General features: G+C 37.5%; 1 protein-coding gene across 4 annotated transcripts in view; it reads left to right on the forward strand.

Annotated features, from left to right (window-relative positions):
• Ctnna2 (catenin alpha 2) overlaps positions 1-14,006 on the forward strand; it is a 954,264-nt gene that overhangs the window by 873,175 nt on the left and 67,083 nt on the right. For all 4 annotated transcript variants that reach the window (XM_026396077.1, XM_026396076.2, XM_026396078.2 and 1 more), the window contains one exon: positions 10,002-10,153. In XM_026396077.1, coding sequence (XP_026251862.1) covers positions 10,002-10,153 — 152 coding nt within the window. The remainder of the gene's footprint in view (positions 1-10,001; positions 10,154-14,006) is intronic.

Below are 14,006 nucleotides of genomic sequence, written 5' to 3' on the forward strand. Positions count from 1 at the left end.
GGACGCACGGAGGGAAATAATATCAATGTTAGAACAAGGTGGCAGGGACATCTCATTGGGAAGACAAAAAAGTTAGGTATTATAGATAGGAAGGACTGTTCCAGTCTAAGTCACTTCTCCATGACTGACTGACCTTGAAATTAGATTATGGAAGTAATGAACTTCTACAGAAGCTATAATGACTGAGCTTGCTCAGCCTAGACATTTTAATATATTTTAAATGTGCTTTAATATAATCCTTACTATTGGTGTAAAGTATTTTATTTATTTCTGAAAGGTCAAAATGATAGTGATATTGAGGAAATGATGTGCCTGTTGGTGGCTTTGATGGTCCTGGTGGTGGGAAATCAGAAATATAGAAAGAATGAGAAGGAAATTTCAATCACTTAATATCCCTTGAAAAGGCAATGCGTAAGTTTGTCTCGATGTCTTTTCTATATGACTGAATCCTATACAATCTACATTATCCCAGACAGCTGATTGATAAAGATTTTAAATATCTTCGTTTATTTGCTTTGTCCTAAAAACGCACGTGAAGTTTTCTGGCTCAGAGCATAAACTTGTTGACAGCATTAGTTCCCTACATTCCATTTTCCCTGTCAGGACAGTGTGATGATGGGTTCTGTGTATGCAGAAGAGTCTGCACTATAGGAAAAGAAACATAAAATTATGGACGTGGAAGTTACATAGCAATTGGTCTTCAACTGCCCCTTCCCTTCTCAGGGCAAGAGAGAAGTATTTGCCTCTTATTATAACCATATTCCTTCCAGAAAAGGCCCTACTTAGATTGGCACAACTCTTGGGAGAGAAGTATATTGTTCCTGGTTTTATCCCCCCTTGAAATGTAAGCAAACATCTTGGAGGAAATAAAACTGTGAACCTCCCTCCAAGATATTTTTTTAGGGCTGCTGTTGAGTTGTCCTTTGGATCAGGTGACCAGTCATTTTTGCTTAGACAACCCTAACCATACTGAAACATGAAAATTGATTTTTCTACATGGGCTTGTTTGTAAATGATGTGTTCTGCGACAATTCAGACATGTGCAGCTCATGTAGCACAGGGCCTGAAGAATCACCTCAGAAAATAAAACTTAAGAAGAGAAAGGAAGATGCACAATTTTAACCTATTAATAAAATACACAACACATAGTATAGATGGGCTGGGGTGGACATAGGAAGGCTCACAATTACATAATCATGTGTTATAAATTTGGGGACACAGAGCACAGAGTGTCCATTGTCAAAGAAAATACAAAAGAAAGGACATAAATCTGCATACCTACAATGTATCATAGCATGGCTGCAGAATCCTGGGAACTGCACATATGTGGTATTTCTTTGTCCCTTCAGGGGAACCAGTACTAGCATCCATGTTGCTGGTAGTGGAGAAGAAGTGGATCCTGTATGTCATGTCCAGCAGGGTGAGGGCTGGTGCCTACTGGCAGTAGAGGCCAGGATGCACTGTGCACAAACTGAGGTAGTATGTAGCCCCATCACCAAGCTTCTCACAGAGGGGAATATGCCATATCAATGATGGGCACTTCAGTTTGAGAGGTGAAGAATACACTGACAGGCACTTGTTTGAAAGCACATGTAGTATGTCACTTTAGTACTCCAGAAATTGTTTTGATAATGGAAGATGAAAACCTCTAAGTGTAGCTGAATAACCAGAAATAACTGATGGACATAAGAACCAGAGAGGTTCTATTTATCATGGTCAAAGTGACCCTGAGATCCCATACCTCCCAGGTTTGTCTTCTAACATTAGCCAATTTCTTCCTTATCAGTGAAGTCCTCTAACTGTCCCATAAAACCTGCATCTCAACAAATTCCAATCCCATTCCTTACACCCATTACCTTTATTATCTGTGACACTCATTTGGTTCCAATATATGGCCTTATATTTCAAACTCTGCATTTGTCCATTTGTTTATTTATTGCCTGTTTTTTGTTTGTTTGTTTGTTTTGGCTTAAACAAATATAATTTATTTTCTTATCATTCTTGTGGCTAAAGGTTCAAGATAAAGGTATTTATAGGATAGGTTTCCTGAGCTCTCTTTTTTAAATTTTTTAAACTTTGATTTGTTATATATGACAACAGAATGCATTATAATTCATATTACACATATAGAGCACAATTTTTCATATCTCTGGTTGTACACAAAGTAGAGTCACATCCTTCTTGTCTTCTCACATGTACTTAGGGTAGTGATGACCATCACATTCCACCATCTTTCCTACCCCTTCCCTTCTCTTTTCCCCTTTGCCCTATCTAGAGTTCATTTAATCCTCCCATCTCCAACACCCTGCATATTATGGATCAACATCCTTAATCAGAGAGATCATTCGGCATTTGGTCTTTTGCTGAGCCTTCTTTTTTGAGCTTGAAGATGACCCCCTTCTTGCTGCCTGTTCACATGCTCATCTCTGTCTGATTTTGTGTTCTTGGTGTCTCTCTGTGTTCAAATTTCCTCCTCTTAGAAGGATATCAATCAGATTGGATTAAGATGATCCATAATGGCCTCACTTTTACTTAACCATCTCTTTAAATACCTTATAACCCAATACACTCATATTGTGACGCACGAAGTGTATTGCCTATTTTAATGTATGTGTTGGTTTTCCTGTAGTCAATCGGTTTCAGGGCTGGGGACTTCTGGGAAAATGAGGCAGCATGAAGAACCCTAACCCCCGCCCCTTTCAAACCCCAATTCTTGCAATCAAGTCGGAAAGATTTCAGACACGTTGCTCTGAGTAACAGGCATGAGTTTATTAGAAGGGATAGGAAAAGGGAAAAATGACACTCTTAAGGGAGAGAGTTTGTTCCCTCAGAGGGAAAAGGGGACAACATGCCTCTCCTGTACTTCAGTTTTGTAGGGATCCCAGAGAAGTTTCCAGACAGTCCCACCTGGGTCCACCTCTTCACTTTTGACTGACAGCAGGATAACCACAGACTTTCAAGTCCCCACTGCCATAACAACTCTGGGTCACCTTGGCCCATGCTGAACAGTTCTAATGGGATGATTAACCATAAATCCTTCAGATTTTATGGTTAGAAGGAGTTATCCTTATCTGCCTGAGTTTTGAGATCTGGTTTGTGAAAAGGGTCACAAAAGTCTCCCCCTTCAGAGTAACTTGGGTTCCTCCTGTCAACATTATTCCATGTCTGTATTTCTCCTGTAGATAACAGGTAGCTTGCTGAGGAATGTGACATATCCTGTTTCCTTAAGCCAGGCAGGGCTGTAGGTAAATTGCTTCGTGGAAAAGAAAATGTGTGGGGGGGTCAGCACAGCGGCCCCATTGTTTTGTAGAATTATTCCCTTAGCCTCCTGTTCCCACTCTTCACATCTGTCTGTCCCCCTAACAAGTCTATTGTGTGTATATCTTACGACCTGTGTCATGTGTATTGATTTTTTAAATTAAATTTTAACCCCTTTCGATCTAAACCTGCCTCTTCATTTCTTCCAGCCTTGATTGGAGTTGAAGGTCAAATATGTTTATTAATATAAGTGAAACATAATGACAAAGTGCTTTCTTTTAAGGGCATTTTTTTTACCCTTTTAAAAATTAGATACTTAATAATCAAAATCAGAATCTTTAACATCACGTGTAAGGAATTCTTAGCAAGTGTTTTACTACATCTTAACGCCATCTAAGTCTTTAAACCCCACTGATGCCAAATTAAACTGTATTTATCAAGCAAGGTTCTGATAAACACTGTAAGCTAAATAAGGCATCACACTCAATTCTTTATTCATTCCTCAAGTTTCAAAATTAAATGTGCCATCTTTCCTCTTAAGTTATAAACCGTTTGTGATTATTTTTGAGATGCTTATTTTAAACTATAAGAAAACCTTCCAAGCAAGCAGTTTCTTTCCTTGGGGAAAGGAGTTTGTGTCTAGACAAGAGCAGATGGATGCTCCCTGGTTCTCTTAGGGTGGTTATCGTGAATGGAATTTAGAGTTGCTGTTTTTTCTTTTTTCTTCTTCTCCTTTTTCTAAGCCATCCTTTTCATCTTTTATCAAACAATTCAGCTCATGGGTTATGTATGGCCTTCTGGGACTTGAATTTGATTTTGATGTGGGAAATGTACATTATAATTTTCCAAACATGAATTTATGAAAATAGTAGCCTTTTGGAACTCCCACAGAGAGATGACTGATGAGGAAAGAATACCCAAGGATGCACACAGGATGGAAGAGCTAGGACTGTCCAGCATGGTCATGGTGGTTTTCTGAAGAGGGAAAAATAGTTGATGGCTTGTCATAAGGGAATAAGGAGCAGACTGAGTTGGGATATTTTGCCTTTGCCTTTGCTTCTGGATTCCAGTGTTCAATATCTTCCAACCTGAAGAAGCCTTATCAAGAGGGAGCAAAGCCAGTGTATCTTTGGTCTAGACAGGGGAAGATTTAAATATAGACAGAGTGCTTAAGTTTCATTTCTATATTGTCTCTGCCACATGTTTAAAAAGCATTTGAGGATACTTTACTCAAGATTTAAAATCAATCAGCTAGCATAAATTAAATAATTAAAGTGATGTAAGTGTGAGATAGAAGGAAAATAGCCTCACAAGAATATATTAGCTTAAGCTAGGAGGTTTATTAGAAAGAGTATTTTATTTGACAAACTGGATTTGAAATCTTTCTTTTTGTGTGTGTATATACCTAATATCTCACACATGATAGGCAAATGTTCTACAACTGAACTGTATCCCTAGCCCAAGTTTTAACTTAATTAAAATTCTTTTCCCTATGGACCTGATAAATTTGTAATGAAACAATATCTATCATGGCCTTTTTGACAATCAAGACATAAAGGAAATTTCAAGAAGTGAGTTCATATAATTCTGTATTGAAGGTAGATTTCATAGTAAATTCCTTATAAACAATGCAGCACTGTCACGAGGGTGACGTGGCCCTGCTGAGGAGAAAGAAGGGCATAAAACTGAGGGAGCCCAATTTGCAAGACAAATTGCAACAACTTACTAGTTTTCAGATTTACCATCCATCGTGTACTGTTTTCAGTTTATTTCATGATGTCCCATAAGACCTGTTTTTTGGTAGTGAATCAATATGGTTATACTCCCAATTCCTTTTCAAAGAATAGTGGGTGAATTGGCCTACTGTAAACAAAGGAAAAGAATGGATTGATGGGCAGAAAAAGAGAGAAAATGTGAAATGTGACACGTATCATTTTATCCCTGAAAAACTTGTTGACAAAAGAGTTCTTTCCTCCATCCCATCATCTTTCTCTTCCAGTGGTAAGATTCTCTGTGCCAAAAGGATAACAAAGACTTAAGATGTAAAGGAAGAAGAAGTTGTGGACTCTGCCTAAAAGTGACTCATATGCAAAATAGTTGACATACTGAAATGCCAACCAACTTTAATGTACTAAGTACTGTAATTGTGTGTGTGTGTGTGTGCACGCGCACGCATGCACGACTGCATGTGTGCATGTAATTAGGATGTTATAAAATTGTGGAAAACTATATGCTTTGGGATATGTAAGAATTGAAGATGGCAATTAATTCTAAACTGAAGACTGAAAGTTGAGGAGGTGTTCATCTGACCAAAGAGAAATGTATTTCAATATAAGAGAATAAATTATTTATGGGCATGTTGGTTTGGCATGTTTTGTCTTTATGTCATATTTGAGACACAGGCATAATTCAATCTAATTGGAACACTTGAGTATATGTAGGAATAGGAGGTAAAACAAGCAGGAGAGAGATGAACTATAAATGCCAGATGCTTGTGTGTGTCTGTATCTCATGAAAGATTTTAGAGTACGTTGGAATGTTTAGAGTCGGAGCAAGGGCTTTTTAGACAGTTTCTCAGAGATGATGGGATTGGCTGGAGGTTCATCTCCACCACCTCTAGTTAACCTTGGATTTTTCCCTGTCAGCAGTCCTACTTGCACTTTAGCACAACTTCTCATTCATTTGACTAACTCACCTTGTGCTCTGAAACTTCACCTCTGAAGTCTCTCAAAAGGATTCATTTCAGAACCTCCTTACCTATGGTTTAGGATCTCCATCAACACTGGAATGATGTGACCTTGATTTTTATATGCACATTTAATTCTGATTTCATTACTCCTGGAATGCCATCATTTTGTGACCTAGTGTGCAGTCTGCATACAAAAGTATAGCTAGAATTTGAAAGTTTATTTCTAACTTTGATCACCTTTTCAGCAATTCAGTATTTTTGATCAACAATAACAAAGTTTTGCCCACATTTTTGGATGCAAGTCAGAAAGTAGATATAAAATTCTATTTATATAAACCTATATCAGAAACTCTTAATATATAATTCTATCTCAGAATTATTTGGGGGGCATGTAATTTTTCAGGCACTACCAATGTGGTACAAGAATTCATAGTTAAATTAATACATAGGTTTCTACCAAGGTGGATCATTGTTCTATATACTCTTGGTTTTCTGACTTATCACTCTCAAAAGCAAAACAGAATAAAATTAAACCAGGAGTAAGAGGAACAAAATAGAAAAGCTATACAGGCTAAGAGCAGTAGTAATGTCCTAAATAATAGTAAGGTCCTAAATAAATAAACTTTGAATGTACTTAGGACTAGACCATAGAGAAAGATGTTCTTCCCCTTCCGTTTTTTTTTCCATGAAAAATTGATGATATTTCTGATCTAGTACCTTCATAAAATGGCCTTTTTTCTACCTGCTCTGACAGTGCCAGGCCACTGACACCATAGTTGTTACCTGCGCCCTGGCATGTCACGGAGAGGTGCTGGGCTCCATGACGATGAAATAGAATGTGCCCTCCTCCAGACCTGGCATTTCAGAGCTTCTCGTGAAAAGGGTCCCCCTAGGTATTATCTTCCCTGTCCCTTGGGCACAGAATCAGGCCTGGAGGTAGCTAGAGCAAGATAATTTGTCACCGACTGTTTTTCAGCCTCCCATTTCTTCTTCAGAGTGACCTTGCACAAAGAAAACAGAAGTAGCAAACCCCGCTCTTGCCCCCTCAGACTCCAGAAAGATCGCCATGTGGATAGAAATATGTTCATGGGGGTCAGGGTCTGGGCAGTGGGGGCTACCTGACTCCACTTTCTAGATGACATTTATGAAGGTAGAATACTAAACACTTTACCACAGTTCCAATTTCTAAGGGACTTACCTACTGTTTTGACCGCAGAAAGGACTTTGTTTTTCAGAGCCTTTCTTCTAAAAGGAAACATACAACTCTGAGAATAACTTATTTCATTTAAAATATTTGAATGATAAAAAAGAGTCAAAGATACAAGAACAGAGACTAAAATAATGACCTTCATTTCCCTCTCAAAGGTAAACACTATATGTAAGGTGGCACAGTCTTTCAAAACATATGAGGACATATACAAATGCTTATATGTTTAAAATATGCACAAGACTCTTTTGTGTATTTTTAAATTTTCCACAAATAATCATCTCTGTTCAGTTTTCTGACCTTAGGACTTACTTTAATATACTGGCTGACCCCCAATTTGCATGCCTTAGTTCATTTTGTCCCAGACATTATTGCTCATGCATCTGGAGTGAACATCTCACAACAGCTCCCCCTCAGTTGGAGGATTCAGAATAAGGCTGGGTTGTAGCCTGTTGACAGGACTCTGAAAAGCAATTATTAACATTCTGAAATTTTATATAATTTTCTTCTTTGTAACCCTAGAATATATAACCTAACAAGGAACGAGTGTAACCAAGAGACACAAAGACATTCTTGTGACTTCAGCCTAGGGTTGCTCAGTGTGATTAATCAGCATCTCTGTAGAAGTTAATATTTGGCAATGCCCTAGATAATGTCCTCATTCACCATCTGGGAGTGGAAAGCTTCATTTTACTAGATTTTGTTAAAAGCGTTCACCAAAATGTGCAGTTGAATTAGGTCCCATTTATAATTTGTTTGCCTGAACCAATATGTATGAAAAACTCATTTTCTATGTTACTATACTTGTAATTATTAGTGAAGAAAAATATCTTATTGTATACATATTAGTATACAGTATATCAGTATATGGACTCTTTTATATGAATTGAGGGTTGCCTTTGTCAACTTTTTCTTTTTCTTTATTGATTTGAAAGTATATCTATCCTGTGTACATATAAGAGTACTAACCCTTATTAGCTATACAATAGAGGCAAACAGTTTTATGCTTCTAAGTGTTACCTGACAGTGTATCAATTTATAAAAATCGTTGATTGTCATTATTAAAGCAGCTTAACCATCAAATAGAATGGAATTCATATAACTCAGAATTTTCAGTTTAAGAAAGAAAAAGAATCTGCAGATTTATTTAAGAAAAATATTCTCTCCTAAATGCCAAATACATTTAAAAAAATCTATTTTGTGGTCAAAGAGGTGAAATTCATTTATCTGTATTTTTCATTCATGTAGAAAAAGTTTATTCACAACATAAAGGAATAATTAAAATAGTTGAGTTTAATGCATTTGTTTCAGAAATATAGTTTTCAAATATTTTAATTGGCATAATAATTGTACATATTTATGAGGTGCAGTGTGATGTTTTGATATGTGTATAAATTGTATAGTGATCAAATTAGCATAATTGGCATATCAATCACCTCAATTTTATATGATTAATATTTGCAGCAGTACAGTCCCATATTCTCCAAATTTTTTCCATCTAAATATAGTTCAAAAGGCCGAGTAAAACAAAATTCATATAGTACAGAGAACTCGTCATAATAATTCACACACAGAAGGAAATTTACTCCATACATGCTTTTGGTTTCGATAGTGTTTATTAAAAGAGTGGTTACTGTTTTCCTCTAACTCTCCCTCTCTGTTTTTATTTTATTTTTTTACATTTGACTTTTCTTGGTAGAAACACACTTTTCTTGGGATGTTTTATCTTGAAAACTCTTCCCCTAAAGAGTAGAGTAATTTAGCAGAATTTCTCACACCAGTATTAAAATGGATGCATAAAGTTTCCGCAGAGCATGAAAATGAGCGTCAAGAGGGAATGAGGTCTGAAGATTCAGAAACAGGAATAGATGGATGATGTTTCTGTTTTATTGTCCTTGTAAATAAAATGAATCGTACTTTTGGCTTTTATTTCCTAATTGGTTGTTACAAGGTAACAGCTGAGAAAATTGAATTACAATTTTCAAGAATCAGTGAATCAGCAGCAATTTTTAAGTAGTCAGTGGAAACATTACAGACTTTCCACTAAGTTTATTTTCTGCAAATCTCCAGGGGGTTGAGGGTGTCCCTGTGAGAAGAAAGAGGTGTCATCATTCTAAAAACTTATATGCATATTTTATTTCACATCAGAATGATCCTGGCAAAATGGGAAAATTTTCCTTTAAGTTCATTGGTTTTCTCTCAATGGGTCTTTCTGCTGGACTCTGCTGTCTTTTTCCTCTTTCTTCTTATGAGTCCTTCACAGCCTCCCTTCAATCCCATCTCCCACCACCATGTCTCAATTTCTGCATTTCCAACAACAAAAAAAATGAAATGTATTGGGTCATTTCATTTGCATGCTGTTGTGAAGCCATGTGGGTTAAGATCAGCTGTTTACCAGTTATGACTATAATTTCTCATATGAGTTAAATGTTTATTGATACGTTTTATGGGCTAGATTCCATCCAGCTTTTGTATGCACTGTCCCTACTGAATCTAGACACAAGATCTTACTACATTTTATAGATAAGCAGGTTGAGAAGGGCTAAGGAAACTTGGCCAAGGTTTCACAGTTGGTAACCAGTGGAAGTGGAACTCTGCTCAGGTTAGCATAACATGTACTTTATACTCCTATGCTACACCACACTACCTTGGATGGGTTATAAAAGTTTTCATTTTTGCAAACATCACCATGCATGGTGTACATTTTATTTGCCATACAGAGGTAAGTGCCACAAAGATGACTAAATTGGACCAACCCCATCTGGCTGGAAAGGTCTACCACCTTGCCCAAGGGCTGCAATGAGAGAAGATTGCCTCATCTACTGCTTTTCTCTCTGTTTATCCCAGTGATGCCACGCTTTGCAGAACAAGTCGAGGTTGCCATCGAAGCCCTGAGTGCCAACGTCCCTCAACCATTTGAGGAGAATGAATTCATCGATGCCTCTCGCCTGGTGTATGACGGTGTTCGAGACATCAGAAAGGCTGTGCTGATGATCAGGGTATGTGAGGCCTCTGTAACACACAGCTGATCTGAGTTTCTAGTAGGGATCCCAAGTGTCGTCTTCGCTTTTTAATTACTCGCTGCAACCTGGTAAATCGCTTGGCTCCTTATTTAGACCAGGTGGACCCTTTACTTAAAAAGGAATAAGTGATTCCAGCAAGCCCAGATAGGCACTGAATATCCTGCAGCCTTAGGCCCTGCTTGCTTCTTGCATGCATTTCCTAAATTTAATTCCAACTGAGGAGTAACCCAGGTACTTTTCAATTGCCCCTTACTAACACTCTCTTCCCCCAAGGCTCATGGACTATAAAGAAGTAAAGATTACTCAGTGTATTAGTGTTAGTATAGTAGCATTATTCTCATAGATAACTACATTCTCCTTATAAAAAAAATAATTCAAGCATTATAAATTGCTTCACATCAATTCTCCACCAGCACACAATTAACTTCCCACTGAAAACTTGTGTTGTCAGGTATGTCTTCCAAATAATAACTGAAGTAAATATATATAGATGAAGAACTAGAAAAAATATATAAAATATATATTACATAACATGTATATATAATATATATAAATATATTAAATAATTGACTTTTAAGCTCTTAACAAAGTTTGCTTTGTTCACCTAAAATATGCCTTAATCTAAGACACAGTTTACCTCATTCCATTGAACTTCTGCATAATATTGCATTGAAAGATTTTTCCTCCTTACCTTATTTTTTCCCTTCCTTATTTTTTTCTCCTTACATTACCTTAGATTTAGAATAATCAAATAAAAAAATTTTATTAGCCATAGGACCCTTTCTTCAAAGTACATATGCAGAAGCTTCAATGACAGATACTTTTATAACTATTATCATTTACGTGGGAAGGGGACTTCTGATGTCCTGACTCCAAGAGCATGATATCTGACGAAATATAACAGGACCCACATTTTTTTTTAATTTTAAGTTTTTAGTTGTTGATAGACCTTTATTTATTTCTTATTTATATGTGGTGCTGAGAATTGAACCCAGTGTCTCACACATGCTATGGAAGTACGCTACCACTGAGCCACATCCACAGCCCCTGGGACCCACATTTTTTAATTGAAATTTTCCTAGTATACACATTAGAAAAGAGTAACAAGTGTCACTAATTAAAACTTTAATCATACATTTTATTTAGCCCAGTATTTCAACATGTTGCCGTGGTCACATTTAAAGTGCTCTCTAGCTCCACGGAGGTAGTGTCTGACACTGCATGAGGCAGTCCTTGACTCTGTCCTCACCCTCAACCTGCTGTTGTCTCTGTGACTGATCACTGAAACCACCAGGTATCTATCCAGCATACTTAGGAATCATTCAGCATCTAAGTCAACACCCCCTTTTCAAAACCCAACAAAAAACCCTACTTGTAGAGTGCAACAGCCACCTAGGTCATTGCATGTAGTCCCTCAGGTATTTCGAGAGCAATCTATGAAATATTGTCCCCTCTGGGCAACATAATCCAAGTTCTTTGAGGATTTCATATGTGGTGCTGATTCTTCTCCAATCCCTGATGTCCTTGAACTCATTAGGCACAGTTCCCTTGGACTACAGCATTTCCAAAGCCATCCCAGCAGCCTGGAGCAGAGCAGGCTAGAAAGATCTAGAATTAGACCTTTATTTACCTCCATGCTCCTGCTGAAGCATCACCAGCTCTGCCACTTCAGATTCCAAATGCCATCTTCTCCTCTCACCTTTAGATCAGTATACCTGCTTTCATATTAAATAGCAGTCTCTTTCATAAGAATTTCAGATCCATCCCCAAAGCTCCCAGTAGATAAACTGTATCAGGCAGTATTAATTATACTAAAACACATGGAATTCAAATTTGGAATTTGGGGACCTGTGCTTTTCACTTGCCCTTCTTATGCCTGTGAAGCTCTTATCATCTTTCAAGGCCTGGTTTGAATGCCCTCTCTCCACATTTTACCCTTCACAATGATTACCCTATCTTTTAACCACCTATACCTATTTCTGCCTGTGATAGTATTTATTATACCATTTCCTTTTATGTCTATTACTTTCTCTAGACTGTGAAATTTGGGAAAGGAACAGCTGTCTTTTTTTTTTTTTCTCTCTCTCTTTCTTTTCATTATGTTGCTTTGTTTGGCACAGGGCCTAATACTGTGTGTGTGTGTGTGTGTGTGTGTGTGTGTGTATGTGTGTGTGTTTTCAAGTGGGGAGAGATGTCTTGGAAGATAGGTAGGTGTCAGGGAAAAAAAGATGTAAGAATTGGAGCCTTTTAAGCCCCTAACAAATTAGATCATTTTCCCCATTACCTACTAACTTGTGAAATAAGGTAATAGACCATGAGAGTTATGTTTTGAAAGCATTCGGCACTAAACCCCACTACCATCCTCAAGTCATATTCCCTCTTTTGCCATTTTTCTGCTTTGTTAGCCTTCAGATTTTTGTGACAACCATTTATCTGAGAAGCTGAGAAATTTATAGACATCATTCATTTATTCATTCATGAGCTGTAAAAAAAAAAAAACACAATTTTAGATAAAATGCCATATCGTTGTCACATGAAGTGCATTCCTCCATCTCAACATTTCAAGTGAGTTGATCAGAAGGATTTCACACCACTTAATATTTAGGAAGAGAGAAATATACAGTATGTACAAATTGTTATTTTAAAAATTGCTATCCATTCAACACTTGAATGGTTTCATTTTGTACTTAAATAATTTCTTGGTTTCTTCTTTGAATATAATTATTAAGTGTACAGAACTTAAAAAAAAAATCCCAATGTCTAAAGTTAGAAGAGAAACACAGTGAGATGAGTAGGAGCTGTTTCTTGCCCGGCAAACCTGACTGTGCCCCTTTCCCAAGTCTTGATTACACTTTTAAAAAGAAAGAAATCTTTTTAAAAAAACAAAGGCAGATGCAGAAAGGACCTTGAAGGGTCAAACTCCCCATCACCTTGCCTCTCAGCAATCAATACATATTTAATGGTGATGTCGGTATCTGAGTGCTCCAAGCCAGCTCCAGGCAACCCTCGACAGTAGGCAGTGCTTGCCCTTCCCGTGTTCAGCCTCACCTTTCAGGACCCTACATCTCCCCTGGAGCAGGTCTACTCTTCTACCTCTTGATTCTATTTTTTTGTTTGTGCCTTGATGAGATTTACCTTCTGTGATCTGTGAGATGCATGGGAATTTTCTGATGATCCTCTTAGGTAGTGGAAAAATGAGTAGGCAATTCTGGCAGAACAATATACAGTCAATTCTCATCATCTGCAGTAGTTAAGTTCTGTAAATTCACCAAACACTGAATTAATGAATACTAAACTATTGCTCCTAGGGGAAATACAGAGTTAGGCTCCTGTGAACCTCTGGTCACATTTTCACCACCTGACCAACACCTGGCCTTGTTTCATGTGTACTTTGGTTTAAAGACAACTTCTTTATATATTGTTGATGCACAAATATTGAACCAAGGTCACTATCACTAACTCACTCTCTTTCTCTCTCTCTCTCTCTCTCTTTCTCTCTCTCTTTCTCTCTCTCTCTCTCTCTCTCTCTCTCTCTCTCTCTCTCTCTCTCTCTTTCTCTCTCTCTCTCTCTCTCTCTCTTTCTCTCTCTCTCTCTCTCTTTTTGGTACTGGGCATTGAACCCAGGGGTACTTTACTCCTGAGCTAGATCCCCAGTTCTTTTTTTGTTTTTTATTTTGAGATGGAGTCGTGCTAAATAGCTGAGAATGGCTTTAAACTTGCAATATTTCTGCCTGAACCTCCCAAGTTGCTAAGATTACAGGCATGTGCCACGAGGCCCTGTACTAACTCATATTTGAATGACACAGGGGGTTTCTCTGTGACGCACATC

The sequence above is a fragment of the Urocitellus parryii genome, chromosome 12 (assembly GCF_045843805.1).
Source record: "Urocitellus parryii isolate mUroPar1 chromosome 12, mUroPar1.hap1, whole genome shotgun sequence".
NCBI classification, from domain to species: Eukaryota; Metazoa; Chordata; class Mammalia; order Rodentia; family Sciuridae; genus Urocitellus; species Urocitellus parryii.